This window comes from Mobula birostris, chromosome 25 (assembly GCF_030028105.1).
Source record: "Mobula birostris isolate sMobBir1 chromosome 25, sMobBir1.hap1, whole genome shotgun sequence".
Lineage (NCBI taxonomy): Eukaryota > Metazoa > Chordata > Chondrichthyes > Myliobatiformes > Myliobatidae > Mobula > Mobula birostris.
Genome location: NC_092394.1, coordinates 51,144,649 through 51,163,577, shown reverse-complemented (window position 1 = coordinate 51,163,577; position 18,929 = coordinate 51,144,649). Strand labels below are relative to the sequence as shown.

Sequence of the window (18,929 nt, the reverse complement as noted above, 5' to 3'; positions counted from 1 at the left end):
TTTATACGAACATATAACCCTGAACTTAGCCTGCATTCTGTAAGTTAGTGCATTTTAATTCGATTTAGCCAAAAAAGTGCCACAGTAATGCACTGTTTGGGCTAATTGGAGGTCACAGACAGACAGAGCATGAGAGTTTTAGTAGTATATAGATTGAAACTAGTTAATAGTTTTTTGTTATCTTTGTATTGAAGTATAAAACATTGTGTCAAGAGGGTGAGATACTCTTGGGATTTTCCTAAATGCCCTCTTCTGGATGTTTGCTGTGTGAATAAAGCCTTCAATATTTCCCAGTTACATCTTCTGTGTGGCTGTTTTAGTCAGTCATAATCAGAGTTCGAGGCGGAGTTAAGATGGCACTAAACGGCCACTCCTTTGCTCGCATCTTCGGAAACAGCTCTATTTCCATCTTTAACATCTTCCTTTCAGGGTTCTTTTGAAGACACACCACTTCGGTTCTCTGTGGGAATGGGACCCGTTCTCGGGGTTTCAGGACCGGCCGTTGCTCGGCACGCCAAGGGTTTGGCCTGAGAGGCTGCTTACTGCTTGGAAGCCTAGGATCTCGGGGCTTTGGAGACGGACGGATCAAGGGTCGGCGTCACGGCAGGAGACTCTGTGTTGTCCAGGAGGCCGGAAAATCTTCCGCTGTGGGCCTGAAGACCCAAGATCTTTGCGATCTTCAGGCACAGAGCTCAGAAAAAAAGACAAAACAGACTTTTGAACATCATAAACATCATGTCTCCCGCTCGTGGTGAAAATGGGGAACACCTTCCTCTCCCTTACTCGGGAGAGAGAGAGAACCTCTGGTTTATTGAATGCCGGATGAAATGCGACAGTCTTTGTGATAACTGCAAGATTTATGTCTTTGTTATCACCTAGCTCATGCTTGTGTTCGGCAGCGGATGTGCTTTTTTTTGCCGGGGGGAGGGGGGATTGTTGCTTTGCTGCCCTTTACTCGCTGGGGGGGGTACTTCCGGGTTCTCATGTTTAACTGTTGTTCAATTCTTTGGGACACTTCTCTGTTTTCGTGGATGTTTTGTGAAGAAAAAGCATTTCAGGATGTATATTGTATACATTTCTCTGACATTAAATTGAACCTTTGATGAATGCCAAATGATCGGAAGCGCATCATTGCCCTTATGGATAGCACCTTACCTCATATCTTCCACCACAAAACTAACAATTGCAAAAGGAAAGCAGACAATGTGTCCTTATTATGAGTCGGTGCTTGGTACCTTACAGGCTACATAGAATACAAAGAGCTGCACATGCAAATACAACACCCTGTCCGAGTACATTGCTCAGTTCCACGTTTCAGAAAGTACAAGTTGGCTTTGGAGGAAGTACTGTGTTGGCTCACAGGAACAGTGCAGAAGTTAAAAAGTTTAATTTGTGAAAGACGGGTTACAGTTTTCCATTCTCAGTCATGGCCGATTAAACATCTCAATTACAGCACTGCATGAAGTGAATAAAATAGCAGACTTGATGAGGAAAATCAGATATTTTGCTTGCAGTAGAAGTTTAAAATAAGAAGCTGAGATGGGCATGACTTAAAAATTACACAATGGCCTGTCTGGACGTTCAGGGCTGATGTGAGGAAGCACTCCTTTAGACGAAAGCAGAAGTCTGGAACTTTTAACCCCTAAGAAGCTGTTGAGATCGAGAGATAATTGAAAAGTGATAGTCTCACCCAACAACGTGAAGGATATGGAAGAAAATCAGATGAAACTAATGCAGGTTAGTTGTAATCCAAATGAATGTAGAAATAGGATTAAGTATCCACCACTTTTGTATATTTCTGATAGACAGGGAGCATCTTAAACAAAAATTACTTCCACATTTAAAGTTTTTGGGGTTAGGTTCCCATGTGGAATAATATCACACCAAAGTACTAAGTTATTGTGTAGGAACATTCTTTTGAACAGTAGAGCTGTGTCTCAAGATAGCTTTGTCACCATGGTAAAATCATGCCTAAACATTGTTTCATCAGAAGTAAAAGCTTGCTGTTTTGGGAAAGAGCAAATTTGAAAGGGAATTGACTTTAGTTTCAAAGCTATTTTTACCACAGTGTATTGCATTATATTGTTTCTGCAAAGACAACAAATATTACTATATATCCAGTGATATTAAACCTGATTCTGAAGCACTTCAGATTAACACGTAAGCATCCAAGCAGTTGTCCTGTACATAGTGTCAGGAGAGTTAAAGACACCATACTGTTTTATAGAAATGCTCCAGTGGTGGTTAATAGGCAGTACACAGCCCAATATCTTACACAGTCCTAGAATTCAAAAGAAATCCTAATGGTGGACATTAAGAATATTAGCAAAGTAGGTTATCAGCTGCCTCCTCCATGTTCTGTCACTCAGCAAGTTCACTGATGTTTCTCTCTTGGCCTCAATACCACTTTTCTGCTCTCTCTCCATATCCTTCATGTCCCTCGTGGAAGAAAGGTTTGCCACTCTCTACCCTGAATGTATTCAATGACACTATCTGTCCCAGCCACCTAGAGCATAGAATTCCAGATGCACAACCCTCAGAAAAGATTCCTTTTCATTTCTGTCTACATGTGTGTCATCTTATTCTGAAACTATGTCCCTGATTCTAGGTGCCTTTATTAGAGGAGATATCATCCCAGGAGGGTGAACATCAAGAACCTTAAATGTGTCAAGGAGATCTCTTCATGTTCCTCTAATCTCCAATCAATGCAGGCCATAAACTTCTCGACCTTTCTTCATACACAAATCTCTTCATCCCAGGTGTCAACCTAGTGAATGCTTGCTGCACTGCTTCCAGTACAATCTAGTGAAACTTCTCTACATTGCCTTCCTTACTCTTGTACTCAACACCCCTACCAATGAATCAACCTACCATTAGGGACCTTATCAAATGCCTAAAGGCCAATTTATACTTCTGCGTCAAATCGACACCGTAGATACGGTGTAACCGCATACCCTATGCCGTAGCCTGACGCGCACCTCCCCAAATATGTAACTACGCGTCGCCGCGGCGCAGACCGCAACAACTGTGATTGGTTCGCCTGGTAGCATCGCATTTCCTCCTACGCTGCAATAGCTTCCCATTGAGTAACTGAAGGGCAGGGAAGGAACTGGCTGCAATGCTTTCCGTAAAGCTTTACAGACCTCCGAAATTATGGAGGACCCTGTGCTTGATGCCAGTTTGTAGCTAGCTGCTACACTTTGTTGACTTCCACCTGAAGCTAAGACTCGAATGGTGATTGCCAGTCTCTGAGTATACTGTGCATACACTGGTGCGAAATAAATAGTTGGAGGCGATGAACCAAATCGTCAAACCTACCTGCTGACATCCGAAAATATTTGAAATGCATTTCCTCGTCCATATCTCTCAGTGGTCGGACAAGCACAGACAATTCACCCTCCTTAAGTTTCAGTCGCCATTGTTTGAAATTTGAATTTCTTCACGTTGAGTTTCAACATGAAGAAACTCAACACAGTGGTATAGAAACCCACCGCCAACTAGCGTTTTGGCGGTGAATTGCAGAGCAACGCAGACACACCAATGCACAAGTATAAATGCTCACAAAGGCGTAGGCTACTACGCAGAAGTATCCATGCTAACTGTCCCAAAGCAGGCCATGCCGTTCCAAATCTACATAAATCTTATCCCTAAAAGTCCTCTCCAATACCTTCCCTACCACTGTCATGAGGATTATCTTAACCTCCCTTAACAAGGGCACGCTCTAGTCCTCTAGGACCTTGCCTGTTGCTACCAAGGACACAAAGATCCAAGTAAAAGTCCCTGCAATCTCCTCACTTGCTTCATTTAATATTCTGGGATATATGCCATCAGGCCTTGGGAATTTATTCACTTCTTCACTTCACAAGACCCAGCACTACCTCATCCTTAAAAGTCAAAATGTCTGAGCATATTAGCATGCCCAATTCTGTTTCCACTATCCTCTAAAACCTTCTTCTTCGTAAACAGCAATGCTAGTGCCTCAGTCACTTGCTTTGACTCCAAGTTCAAATATGCTCTTTATTCTTTGAGTAGTTATCCTCTTTTGCTTACTAGTATAAAATGTCTTGGGATGCTCTGATCTTGTATGCACATGGGCCCTACTTGCCTTCCTAATTGCCTGTTAGCTTTACATTACAAAAAGGCTCAGTCTGCTTTTAGTTCCCTAATGCTTATGTATGTTTCCTTTCCCTTCCTATTTAAATTTATGAACTCTCGGGTCACCCAAGGTTCCCTTATACATCATGGTTCTTGCTGAAAGAAACAATGCTGTATGCTTCAGACACTCCACAGTGTAGCAGGTCAAACCAGCTTCACGTAAAGATTTTACAAACTAACAAGTACTGTACAATTCTATGGTACTATCACCAGGAGATCACAGGCTAAAATAGAAGATGCAAACTACTGTTGCATTGAGCTGTACTCACTTGATAGACGTTTTGAGCACTTTTTAGTTTTCTTCACCTCCCACTTCTCCAAACACTTGTGCAGGTCACTTAATAACTCTAGAGAATCCTCCCCAACCTAGAGAGGAAAACAGAAAAAAAAAGGTCGTAGAGAACAGGACACTAAAGCACTACTCAAACACGAGGAATTCTGCAGATGCTGGAGAACACAGCAGGCCAGGCAGCATCTCTAGGAAGAGGTACAGTCGACCCTGAAGGGTCTCGGCCTGAAACGTCGACTGTACCTCTTCCTAGAGCTGCTGCCTGGCCTGCTGCGTTCACCAGCAACTTTGATGTGTGTTACTAAAGCACTACTGCCAGGACTTCCATGTACTTTAGATTTTGAAGGTTAATGCTTGTTTCTTGATGGCTTGCCTTTAATGTAGAGATTACCAAAGTAGTGAGCACATCATTAAATTCACCACATGAAGAATAAGGATTTAATAAGGGAACTAATGAGTAAGAACAAATGGAAAAAGAATGCAGCAATTAGAAAATGCTCCTTTCATAGGCCTTTGGTGTGGATCCTATGGATTTTCAGTATCACAGGGCACAGAAAAATGCCCCTTAGGCTCCACATGCCCATGCTATTCTTCCACCACCCATTTAATCCAATCTCATTTTTCCTCTTATATCCCCATCAACTTCATTCCTCCTGCCACCAATCTACACAAGATGCATTTCACCAATCATGACATCTATGGCACCTGGGCAAAACTGGAGCAGCCAAGGGAAACCCATGTGGTGGCAACATGTGCAAACTTTACACAAGCAACGCCCGAGATCAAGGTCGAGATCTCAGGTGTCCAGAGCTGTGAGACAGGAGCAACACATCTCATGCCAGCACTTTCTGCTGCCTCGCCAGTTTTGCACGTACTTCCCAGCAAATCAGGAGTCAATCCAATTCTCTACTGACAGTTTCAGCAGTGGTTTCTTACCCACAGTTAAGGAACTTTACCAAGTTATCAAGATCATTTTGGGAAGGAAACATCCCATCTTTTCTGTGGGCCGGCCGTACACAATTACAGACGCACATCATTGTGACTGACTCTCAAACACTCATTGAATGACACATGCAGGTCACTTAGTCGCATCAAGCAAGTCCACCACCTGCTCCAGCCAATTGGACAATAAATGTCAGTCTTTCCAGCAAACTCATTATTTGAAGTAGCATTTTTTTTTAAATTAAAATTTGCTTCTGAAAGCCTCCTAAATATTTAAATTGCATAAAGATGAGGATAAGTTCTCATTGGGGCTTCTCACTAGTTAAAAATGAATGAGTTTAACGCAAATTTAGTTAGTGGATTACCACATTTAGTGTAGCATTCAGCTACACAATACACAAAATACATATTTTGCATTGTTAGTTCATGTTAAGTTAGTCGATCAACAACAAAGATCAAGCTATAATGCTTGAACTAGCCTTAACACCTGTGGGTCCACCAGTGGACCTAGGAAAGGGACCAGGTCTGAACACCCAACAATGAATCAGCTGGCTGGGCTCATCCATGAGAACTGGTGCCTATGAACAGTAATAGAATTGAATCCAGGATACTTCGTGCTTCAGTAAATGAAGGAATGGAAAATGGAAAACTGTCTAGTTTGCCAAATTCTTGATGTTTTCAGGCAATCTATGACCTAACTAGTCAGGTTCAGAAGATAAACTGAACAAACTGACTGCTAGTTTATTTAAAGAGCCTCCAAAAAATAACCCAAGCAACTCTGGCAATACAGCGGTTCAGGTATTGGAAATTCGCCCTTAAAGAATTCACAATTCTCTCCCAAAATACCTGGGATACAGAATAAAAATTGGCTTTTATTTTATTAAGTTTGTGGAAAAAAGAATGAGCAGAATTCTTTTCCACTCTCATTTTCTAAACACACACACAGATGACATAACTTTGTATTATGAAAAAAAAAAATCACAAAACAGATGTTTTCTAGGAATGCAACCATTTGTCTCCATAGGGCGAGGGTACTTCAATGTTTCTATATAATTCAATCACCTGATTCCAATTTTAACAAAATGATGACAAATTTTCTTTGGCAAACAATAAAAATTGGGAAATTATGAAGCTTGATCCCATCCATGAATGTACTGCACGCACCTTGAAGAGCTGTATGCCTACAAGCAGGAAGAGCAGCTGGAAGGCTGAGGCCTCTGGTTTCTGAGCAGCTTTTGATTTTTTCTGCAGATTTTCAACGGACTGGAGCATTCTAGGAAGGAAGGAGTAACTTATGAGTAATCATTAGCCAATTCTAACCAAACAAGGTAAACATAACAGCAAGAATGGTCAGCAACCTAGTATGGGCATCCAAAATAGATAATCCTTTAAAAGACAGAATAACGTGTCACCAGATTAAGATAAAGGTTTTAACACTCAAATATATCATTGCAAAAACTAGTAAATAAGGACACTACAGTGTGAAAAGTAGTAATTGCTGTTGTTCTGAAGACTTATAGAATTTAGAACCAGAAATGAAGAAATTATTATACATTTCCAATCTCCAGGGGAACCAGACGGCGGTGCTCCCATGCACTTGCCACCCTTGTCCTTCTTGACAATAAAGGTTCTGGTAAGTCCTGCAGGGAATGCACAAACTCCTCCATCATCCACAATACCGATCAAATGATTTCTGGAGTCAAGAGCAGACACTTTTACCTCACCTTCGGAATATGCTCCATAATGGATCAAAACTGCGACGAGGTTTAGAATTTTGTGGTCCAGAAAAACCCAAACTGGGCATTGGTGAGCAAATTATCAGATCACACTGCCACTGACACCTTGCATCTGAAGCTCCCGTCTGCAAGCCATTTCAACTTCCCTTCCCATCCGATCTGTCTGCTCTCACCCTTTTGTATGAACAGTGTGAGGTCAAACACAAACTAGAATAGTAACTGCATTCCACCATGTAGTCCATAACCATATAACAATTACAGCACGGAAACAGGCCATCTCGGCCCTTCTAGTCCGTGCCAAACTCTTACCCTATCCTAGTCCCACCGACCTGCACTCAGCCCATACCCTCCATTCCTTTCCTGTCCATTTATCTATCTAGTTTAACTTTAAACGACAACATCGAACCTGCCTCAACCACTTCTGCTGGAAGCTTATTCCACACAGCTACCACTCTGAGTAAAGAAGTTCCCCCTCATGTTACCGCTAAACTTTTATCCTCCAACTCTCAACCCATGTCCTCTTGTTTGAATCTTCTCCACTCTCAAAGGAAAAAAGTCTAACCACGTCAACTCTATCAATCCCCCTCATAATTTTAAATACCTCTATCAAGACCCCTTCAACCTTCTACGCTCCAAAGAATAAAGACCTAACTTGTTCAACCTTTCTCTGTAACTTAGGAGATGAAACCCAGGCAACATTTTAGTAAACCTCCTCTGTACTCTCTCAATTTTATTGACATCTTTCCTATAATTCAGTGACCAGAACTGTACACAATACTCCAGATTTGGCCTTACCAATGCCTTATACAAATTCAACATCACATCCCAACTCCTATACTCAATGCTGATTAATAAAGGCCAGCGTACCAAAAGCTTTCTTCACCACCCTATCCACATGAGATTCCATCCTCAGGGAACTATATACCATTATTCCTAGATCCCTCTGTTCTACAGCATTCTTCAATGCCCTACCATTCATCATGTATGCCCTATTTTGATTAGTTCTACCAAAATGTAGCACCTCACACTTATCAGCATTAAACTCCATCTGCCATCTTTCAGCCCACTCTTCTAACTGTCCTAAATCTCTCTGCAAGTTTTGAAAATCTACCTCATCATCCACAACACCACCTATCTTAGTATCATTGCATACTTACTAATCCAATTTACCACCCCATCATCCAGATCATTAATATATATGACAAACAGCATTGGACCCAGTACAGATCCCTGAGGCACACCACTATACACCGTCCTCCAACCTGACACACAGTTATCCACCACTACTCTCTGGCATCTCCCATCCAGCCACTGCTGAATCCATTTTACTACTTCCATATTAATGCCTAACGATTGAACCTTCCTAACTAACCCTCCGGGTGGAACCTTGTCCTTACTGGTCCATATTTTGTGTATATAATATATACAATATATATATGATAATATAATAATATTAATAATATAATAATAGTATAATAAAAGTGGATGTCTCCAGGTCCGGACAAGATATTCCCTAGGACCTTGAGGGAAGTTAGTGCAGAAATAGCAGGGGCTCTAACAGAAATATTTCAAATGTCATTAGAAACGGGGATGGTGCCGAAGGATTGGTGTATTGCTCATGTGGTTCCATTGTTTAAAAAGGGTTCTAAGAGTAATATGGTTCTAATACCATAAGACTTATCCACTTTTATATTCCCTAAAAGTGCCAGTACTTCCTCTTCTTTAATTGTCATACTTTCCATAACAGATGTTACCCCTCAGCCATCAGGCTCTTGAACTGAAGGGGTTAACTTCACTTGCTCCATCATTGAAATATTCCTAAAACCTTTCAAGGACTCTTCATCTCATGTTCTCTATTTATTGCTTATTTATTTATTATTATTTATTTGCGCAGTCCGTTGTCTTTTGTACACTGGTTGAGCACCTAAGTAGGTGTGGTCTTTCATTGATACTATTATGGTTATTATTTTATTATGGATTTATTGAGTATGCCCACAAGAATGGACTTGTGGACATATGGAAATATGGAATATACATAGAATATAAAAAAAACTCAATGGTATGAGCATTGAGTTTTTCAATTTCAAGTAGCCCCCACCTATCGTGTTCCTTACTCTTTCCTGGTCCACCCAGATTCTTTCACCCACCCTCCCACCCTTCTTTCCAACAACATTTACCACCTCCCCCCAGTAGTTTCTTTCTCCTTTCACACCCTGTCACCTACCCATCACCAACACTTAAATCACTATCCCCTTCTATGCAGGTCTCAGCTACCAACCAGTCACATCAGGGTGAGTCATAATGGAGAGAGAGGGAGAGGGGTAGAGCCACTTGAAAAGAACAAGTCTTGTAGGGAGTGGGTCATAATTTGAAGTAGTGAATGAAAGAGATATTGTTGCAAGGCAGGTGCCATTTGAAAAAGACAAGTCTAGTCAGGAGTGAGTTTTATTTGAGCCAATAAAAATAAGGAAGGTATAAACAGCGGGGCCATTGTTGAAGAGGGCCAATGTTAAAGTACAAAAGTTCAAAACTTAAAGCAAATTTATTATCAAGGTACATATACGTCACCATATACAACTCTGAGATTCATTTTCTTGTGGGCATACTCAATAAATCCATAATAAAATAATAACCATAATAGTATCAATGAAAGACCGCACCTACTTAGGTGCTCAACCAGTGTACAAAAGACAACAGACTGCACAAATAAATAATAATAAATAAATAAGCAATAAATAGAGAACATGAGATGAAGAGTCCTTGAAAGTGAGTCCGTAGGTTTTGGGAATATTTCAATGATGCATCAAGTGAAGTTAACCCCTTCAGTTCAAGAGTTTGATGGCTGAGGGGTAACATCTGTTCCTGAACCTGGAAGTGTGAGTCCTGAGGCTCCCGTACCTTCTTCCCAATGACAGCGTCAAGAATAGTGCGTACTTTAGGTCGTAGTGGTTCTCGATAATGGATGCGGCTTTCTATCAACAAAACTTCATGTAGATATGTTCAATGGTGGACAGGGCTTTACACATGATGGACTGGGCCGTGTCCACTACTCTTGCAAAATTTTCCATTCAAGGGCATTGGTGTTTCCATACCACACCAGTCACAGCCACCACATATCGATAGAAATTTCTCAAAGTTTTAGATGGCATACCAAATCTTCACAATCTTCCTAGAGGTGCTGCCATGCTTTCTTTGTAATTGCAGTTAGGTGCTGGGCCCAAGACAGGTCCTATGAAATGATAACATTGAGCATTTTAAAGTTGCTGACCCTCTTCACCTCTGATGAGGACGGGATCGTGGACCTCTGGTTTTGTCCTCCTGAAGTCAATAATCAGCTCCTTGGTTCTGCTGACATTGACTGTTGTTATGGCACCATTCAGCCAGATTTTCAATCTCCCTCCTATATGCTGATTCGACACACCCTGATTCAGGTCAAGACAGCAGTGTCATCAACAAACTTCAATATGGCTTTGGAGCTGTGACTAGCTGTGTCGTAAGTGTAAAGTGAGTAGAGCAGAGGGCTAAGCACAGTCTTGTGGTGCACCCGTTTTGATAGTTTTAAACACAGAAAACCTACAGCACAATACAGGCCCTTTGGCCCACAAAGCTGCGCCGAACATGTCCTTACCTTAGAAATTACCTAGGGTTACACATAGCCCTCCATTTTTCTAAGCTCCATATACCCGTCCAGGAGTCTCTTAAGAGACCCTATCGTATCCGCTTCCACCACTGTCGCTGGCAGCCTATTCCACACACTCACCACTCTCTACGTAAAAAACTTACCCCGACAACTCCTCTGTATCTACTTCCAAGCACCTTAAAACTGTGCCCTCTCGTGCTAGCCATTTCAGCCTTGGAAAAAAGCCTCTGACTATCCACATGATCAATGCCTCTCATCATCTTATATACCTCCAATCAGGTCACCTCTCATGTTGAGATTTTATTACCAATCTCAACTGACTGGGGCCTGCAAGTGAGGAAACCGAGGATCCAATTGCACAAGGGGGTATTGAGGGCAAGGTTGTGAAGCTTATTGCTTAGTTCTGAGTGAACGATGGCGTTGAACTCCAAGCTACAGTTGATAAAAGAGCATCCTGATTTATGCACCTTTGCTGTTTCAGGATTGAGCAAAGAGCCAATAAAACTGCATATCTGTGGACCTGTGTGCCGGCAGACAAATTAGAGTGGATCTAAGTCACTTCTCAGGCAGGATTTGATACATTTCATCACCAACTCTCAAAACACTTCTTCATAGTGGAGTAAATGCTACTGGACAATAGTCATTGAATTAGGTTACCACGTTCTTCTTAGGTATAAGTGAGGTCTACTTAAACCAGGTAGGTACCTCAGACTGCTGAAGCGAGAGGTTAAAGATCCCAGTGAACACTCCAGCCAATTGATCAGCACAGGTCTTTAGTACTTGGCAGGTACCCAGTCTGGGCCAGATGCTTTTCATGGGTTCACCCTGCTGAAGGCTGCTCACACGTTGGCCTCAGAGACTGAAACTGGGGACTATGAGAGTTTGTGATGGTTCTTGCAGGTTTCGATGATCAAAGTGAGCATAGAAGACATTGAGCATTTAGCTCATCTGGAAGCAAAGCCTTATAGTCGTTTATGTCACTTGATTTAACTTTATAACTTTAACTTTTTAAACTTTAGATGGGAGGCTTTGGAAAAGGCTTGGGCAAACACAGGTGAAGGTTCTAAGTAAGAGATTTTATCTCTTTCTTCATCTATTTGTACACAGTGTGCTGAGAATGCACCCAGTTAGTGTGAGATGCGGAAACTCTGGAAGACCTCAAGTAACCGTGATAACTACATCTGCATGAAGTGCAACAAGCTGCAGCTCCACTTAGGGACTGTATTAAGGAACCGTAGCTGTAGCTCGATGACCTTTGGTTCATAGAAAGGGAATGAGGATCAGAGAGGTAATGTTGCAGCTATATAGGACCCTGGTCAGACCACACTTGGAGTACTGTGCTCAGTTCTGGTCGCCTCACTATAGGAAGGATGTGGAAACTATAGAAAGGGTGCAGAGAAGATTTACAAGGATGTTGCCTGGATTGGGGAGCATGCCTTATGAGAATAGGTTGAGTGAACTCAGCCTTTTCTCCTTGGAGCAACGGAGGATGAGAGGTGACCTGATAGAGGCGTATAAGATGATGAGAGTCATTGACCGTGTGGATAGTCAGAGGCTTTTTCCCAGGGCTGAAATGGTTGCCACAAGAGGGCACAGGTTTAAGGTGCTGGGGAGCAGGTACAGAGATGTCAGGGGTAAGTTTTTTACGTAAAGAGTGGTGAGTGCATGGAATGGGCTGCCGGCAACGATGGTGGAGGCGGATATCATAGGGTCTTTTAAGAGACTTTTAGATGGGTACATGGAACTTAGTAAAATAGAGGGCTATAGGTAAGCCTAGTCATTTCTAAGGTAGGGACATGTTCAGCACAGCTCTGGGGGCTGAGGGGCCTGCATTGTGCTGTAGGTTTTCTATGTTTCTATGAGGAGGTGAAGGACAGGAACTACATGGAGGTAGTCACCCCTAAGTTGCAGGAGGGAAGTGTGTGTGAGGGCGAGAGAGCGCATGTGTGCGTGTGTGTAGAAACAACCTACCAGGAGAAGCTGTAGCAACTGGGTCTCTGGCTCAGAGTCTGACTCTGTGGCTGAGAAGGGTAGGGAAAAGAAGAGGAGTGCAGTTGTGATAGGAGCAGACAGGAGATTCTGCGGACGTGAAAAAGAAACCCGATTTGTATTTTGCCTCCCAGGTGCCAATATCAGGGATATGTTGGTACTAAGAAAGAAATTTGACAGATTTGACAACCCAGCCTCTGCCTCTCCTAGCCGAAACCTCTTGTGCCTTCTATTTTCTTTCAATTCTATCATTCCATCAGCCTTTAGCTCACAATATCATGCATTGAAGCTGACTGAATATCTTCTTAAAACTAGATTCACAGGCATTTTACTTTATTTCCTTAACCCTCTCAAATTAATAGCTTGGCTTCTTGATCATGCCATGAACAAATTCTCCATTTGTTTAAAATATTTAGTTTTTTTCATAATAGGTTTATTTCCTTTGTTTATACTGAAAATTAAGCAGGCAATAGCATTCTAAATTTTAGGCAAGTGCCAAAGTGCTTTCTCCTTTTCAATAGCACATCCTCCCTGCTTGGATCTCTGTTTCAGCAACAAAACATCAACACTGTGAGGACGTTACCCAGACCAGACGTAATAGTGCAGTTATGAAGGAATGCTGCATTATCTAGGATAAACAAGCAGCAGCATTCTACAAGGTATGAAAGTTTATTGCCCCTCAGCCAATCCTATCAAAATCAGATAACCGGTCTATGGGTGGAATTCCTGTTCACCTGATCTTGCTATGCTCAAATGTCTATATTTGTTTGAACATTTTCTGCTTGGTTGAATCAGGACAAGCATAATTTAAGAACTTCAATGGAAAAAAATTGTTGATATTAATTCAATAAAGCATTATATTTACATAGCATCTTTCATCAAGGCAGGACACAATTGCTTTTCAATTAATTATTTTGAAATATATAATGTATTGTAAATGTGGGCTCAAATTTGTATACTACAGGTTCCCACAAAAACAGAAATAAGTCATTCCCTACATGACTCCCTTGTCCATTTGTCCGTCCCCACTGATCTCCCTCCTAGCACTTATCCTTACAAGCAGAACAAGTGCTACACCTGCCCCTACACCTCCTCCCTCATTACCATTCAGGGCCCCAAACAGTCCTTCCAGGTGAGGTGACACTTCACCTGTGAGTCTGTTGCGGCCATATACTGCGTTCGGTGCTCCTGGTGTGGCCTCCTGTATATCAGTGAGACCCGACATAGATTGGGAGACCACTTCGCCAAGCACCTAGGCTCTCTTCCTCCAGAAAAAGCGGAATCTCCCAGTGGCCACCCATTTTAATTCCATTTCCCATTCCCATATGTCTATCCATGGCCTCCTCTACCGCCACGATGAGACCATACTCAGGTTGGAGGAGCAACACTTAGGTATTCTGTCTGGGTAGCCTTCAACCTGATGGTATGAATACCGATTTCTCGAACTTCCAGTATGGGCCCCTCCCCCTTCACCATTCCCCATCCCCTTTTCCTTCTCTCACTTTATCTGCCTGCTCATTGCTTCCCTCTGGTGTTCCTCTCCCCTTTTCTTTCTTCCATGGTCTTCTGTTCTCTCCCATTGGACTCCCCCTTCTCCAGCCCTATATCTCTTTCACCAATCAACTTCCCAGCTCTTTAATTCACCCCTCTCACTCCAGGTTTCACCCATCACCTTGTGTTTCTCTCTCCCTTCCTCCACCTTTTAAATCTATTCCTCATCTTTTTTTCTCCAGTCCTGCCAAAGGGTCTCAGCCTGAAATGTCAACAGTACTTTTATCCACAGACGCGTCTGAACTGCTGAGTTCCTCCAGCATTTTGGTTAAATAACCAATACTCTATTTTAGCTATGCAAGAACTATTGCATAATTGAATAACAAGGATTATTTCAAAGTTATGCAAAATTAAAACAAGCTCATCCAATAGCAATATGTGAGGATCGTCGTTAGGTTGCATCTGGAATTTCCAGCTGGTGGACAATTTCCCTCCATGCCGCTCTGTCCCGACACATGTCCACAACATCCCTAGTCTTGTCCAGCCTGGTCCAATCTTTGATGTTATCCAGCCACGCTGTTCTTTGCCTTCCTCTTCCTTTCTTTCCCTCCACCTTTCCATATAGCAAGTCCGACAAGATGTTATCTCCCCGCGAAATGCGTCCACAATAAGCATGATCTTCTCCAGCAGTATCTGTGGTCTATCAACTTCGGACAAAGCCCTCTCATCTGAAACTTTCTCTACCCAGCTGATCTTCAACATTCGTCGACAGCACCACATTTCAAAAGTATTAATTCGTTTCGTGTCCTCCTTCTTCAGGGTCCATGTTTCTGATCCATACCTCAGCACCGACCATGCATAACACTCCAGGAAGCGGATTCTACTTTGGATGTCTACCTTCCGATTGCATAGTAGATCTTTTAGCTTCATGAACTGGGTCTCAGCCATACTCATTCCCCTTCTGATTTCAACTTTACATCTCCCGTCATCTGTCAGGACAACTGCCTAGATAATCAAACTATCTGAGGATAGTACCCAGAAATAACTGTAGTAAGAGGACAATAGGAGCTTCAAAGACTTCCTGCTGACCAATTTAATTAAATTTGGGTTACATACCGGTCCCAGGCTTCTCTCTGCTTTTGCGTGAAGGGTTTGACAGCTCGGACAGATCTTTCGTGTGACAATAGGACATTTGCATATTGAACCAAGCAGTAGATCCACAGATTCCCATCCGCTGTGATCCCCAACACACGCTTCTCGTTCCTGTCTCCCAATTCTGCAGAGTCACCCAGTGGAGGCAGGGAATTCAGATGGTTCAAGAGACTAAGGACATCAAGAAAAAAAAATACTGATTAAATATGCCAAATGGTAATAACAGACCATCACCAAACATCAGTGATGACAGTAGAAGGAAAGCAATTTCAGCTTGTTTTAGGCCAAAGGTAAACAAAAATTAAGAAACAAAATGATGAAAGCTGTACTTTTTAAAGCATGGAATAGCAATGTCGCAGTGCTCACCCAAAGAAGGCGTTTGAAATCGTATCCCGTGTGCTTTCATCCAGGGCAACAGTCAGCTTGACTTCGGTCTCTGGGATGTCAGGTGTATAATGTTTTGCTCCAAAGAAACCATGGAAGAAAATAAACCTAGATCCAGAAAAGATGCTGCTTCACTTAAGTGCATTAATGGGAATAGTGAGACACCGGGGAAAGAGGGGCAGAAAACAGGTGAGAATGAGAGAAAGAGGAGTTTAAGATTGGAGAGCAGGGAGAGTGGAGGGGGCTGGGTCAGAGAAGAGATGCTCAAGCTGCAGGGAGAATTGTATAGAGGGTAAGGAAAGTTGGGCTGGTGAGAGGTGGAGCTGAAGTTAGACAGAAGAGAGAAAATGGGGTTGGGAGAATTAGTTTAGGAAAGAGAATAGGAAGATAAGGAAGAGGCAGGGGAAGGAGAGCTGGGCAGGCAGATGGGAGGGATATGGGGTAAAGGAGAATCGGGCAGGAACAGGGTGTTTCCTGGCAAATCCAGGAAAAGGGCAGTGAATAAGTATAAAGGATTTTCGTCCCTGAAGTATAGTCATGAACCAGATGAACTTTTAAATGACAATCAAATGGTTTACTTATTACTTATAAATCTCATTGCAAGAAAAAAGATCTTGCATAATCCAAACAGGTCCTAAAAGACTTCTCACAAACAGATGCCAGAAATACAAGCAACACACACAAAATGCTGGAGGGATTTAGCAGGCCAAGCAGTATTGATGGAAAGGAGAAAACAGTCGATGGTTCAGGGCTGATGAAGGGTCTCTGTCCAAAATGTCGACTGTTTACTCTTTTTCATAAATGCTGCCTGGCCTGCTAAGTTTCTCCAGCATTTTGTGTGTGTTGCCTAAAAGACTTCTCCTCACTTCTCCAGAAATTGGAAAATAGTGTGTAAGTGCTGCTAGGTCTAACAAGTTAACTTGTCTTGCAGAGAAAGTGCATCTTAACATTGGCTTTGTTATTTTGCTTCTTAGTTCTGAAACTTTAACTCTGTTTCTGATTCTGTAGGTGACATTCTGACATGCTGAGTATTCAGATTTTTCTGTTTTAGTTACTTGCTTTTTGGAGACACAGATGCAACTGCAGAGTTGTATTTAATATAAAAAAAATATTAAATGGAGTCTGAATGCCATTGATCTGGCCCTCAGTAGATTGTGGATCTCATGGTTAATGCAGGGCTTCTGCATTGGAGAGACTGAATGATCTTGTGAGGATATACTAGTCTATAAAAAAGTCAACTTGCCAACCAAGTAAAATACAAGAGGTCCAGGTATAATCTCCAGAAAGCCATCTCACATGCAAAGTGGCAATTCTAAACCAAACTTAATTTACTTAAGGATGCTCAACAACTACAGCAGGGCAAGAATGCCATCACCTCCTACAAAATGAAACTAAGCAACATAAAAAGTTGCACCCCCAGATAAACTCAATGCCTTCTATTCTTATTTTGACCATCAAAACATAGAGGAACCATCATGAACTCCCGCAGTCCCTGACGATAATGTGAGTTCAGTCTCTAGGCCGATGTGGGAGCATCCTTCAGGAGGGAGAACCCACGGAAAGCATCCGGCCCAGTCGGGGTACCTGGTTGAGTACTAAAGACCTGTGATGATTGACCAGTCGGAGTGTTCACTGAGATTTTTAACCTCTCGTTCTGACAGTCTGAGTAGTCCACATCAAGTAGGCTTCAACTATACTGGTAGAAATAAGTCGCAATGACTACCATCCAATAGCACTTACATCTACTGTGATGAAGTGCTTTGATAGGTTGATGATGAAACATATCAACTCCTAACTGAGAAGTGAATTGGATCCCCTCCAATTTGCTTACCAGCACAACAGGTCCACAGCAGATGCCATTTCATTGCCCTTCACTCAACCCTGGAACATCAGGATGCCCTTCATTGACTACACCTCTGCATTCAACGCTATCATCCCCTCAAAATGAGTCAATAAGCTCCAAGACCTAGGCCTCAATACCACCTTGTGCAACTGAATCCTCGACTTCCTTACCTGCAGACCTGTCAGTTCTGACTGGCAACATCTCCACAATCACCATCAGCACAGGTGGATAACAAGGCTGTGTACTTAGTCCTCTGATCTATTTGGTTTATACTATAGACTGAGGTTAAGCACAGCTCCAATATTTAAGTTTGCTGATGACACCACTGTCACTGGTTGAATCAAAGTTGGTGATGAATCAGCATTTAGGAGGGAGATTGAAAATCTGGCTGAGTGGTGGAACAGCAACAACCTCTTTACTCAATGTCAGCAAGACCAAGGAGCTGATTACTGACTAAAAGAGGAGGAAACCGAAAGCCCATGAGCCAATCCTCATCAGGGGATCAGAGAAGGAGAGGGTCAGCAACTTTAAGTTCCTCAGTGGTATAATTTTAGAGGCTCTGTCCTGGGTCCAACACGCAAGTGCCGTGCCAAAGAAAGCACAGGAACGCCTCTATTTTCTTAGAAGTTTGCAAAGATTCAGCATGTCACTTAAAACTGTGACAAATTTCAATGGATATGCAGTGGGGAGTATATTAACTGGCTGCACCATGGCCTGGTATGGAAACACAAACGTCCTTGAAAGGAAACTCCTACAAAAAGTAGTGGATACGGCGCAGTTCATCTGCTGCCCTACCCATCATTGAGCACATCTAAAAAGCAGCATCCATCATCGAGGTCTCTCACCATGAAGATCATGCTCGCTTCTTGTTGCGGCCATCAGGAAGGAGGTACAGGAGCCTTGGAATCCACACCACCAGGTTCAGGAACAGTTACTACTCCTCTACCATCAGGCTCTTGAACCACAGTGGACAACTTCACTCATCCCAACAATCTATAAGATCATATGACAAAGGAGCAGAAGTCGGCCATTCGGCCCATTGAGCCTGCTCCGCCATTTTATCATGAGCTGATCCATTCTCCCATTCAGTCCCACTCCCCCGCCTTCTCACCATAACCTTTGATGCTCTGGCTACTCAGATACCTATCAATCTCTTCCTTAAATATACCCAATGACTTGGCCTCCACTGCCGCCCGTGGCAACAAATTCCATAGGTTCATCTCCCTCTGGCTAAAGAAATTTCTTCGCATCTCTGTTCTGAATGGGTGCCCTTCAATCCTTAAGTCATGCCCTCTCGTACTAGACTCC

At 42.5% G+C, this 18,929-nt stretch overlaps 1 protein-coding gene across 1 annotated transcript in view; it reads right to left on the bottom strand.

Annotated features, from left to right (window-relative positions):
* Positions 1–18,929, bottom strand: part of mybbp1a (MYB binding protein (P160) 1a) — a 102,773-nt gene that overhangs the window by 51,775 nt on the left and 32,069 nt on the right. Inside the window, exons 11-14 of the mRNA XM_072243624.1 lie at positions 15,761–15,886; positions 15,359–15,565; positions 6,551–6,659; positions 4,425–4,521 (exon numbers count right to left, since the gene is read on the bottom strand). Coding sequence (XP_072099725.1) covers positions 4,425–4,521; positions 6,551–6,659; positions 15,359–15,565; positions 15,761–15,886 — 539 coding nt within the window. The remainder of the gene's footprint in view (positions 1–4,424; positions 4,522–6,550; positions 6,660–15,358; positions 15,566–15,760; positions 15,887–18,929) is intronic.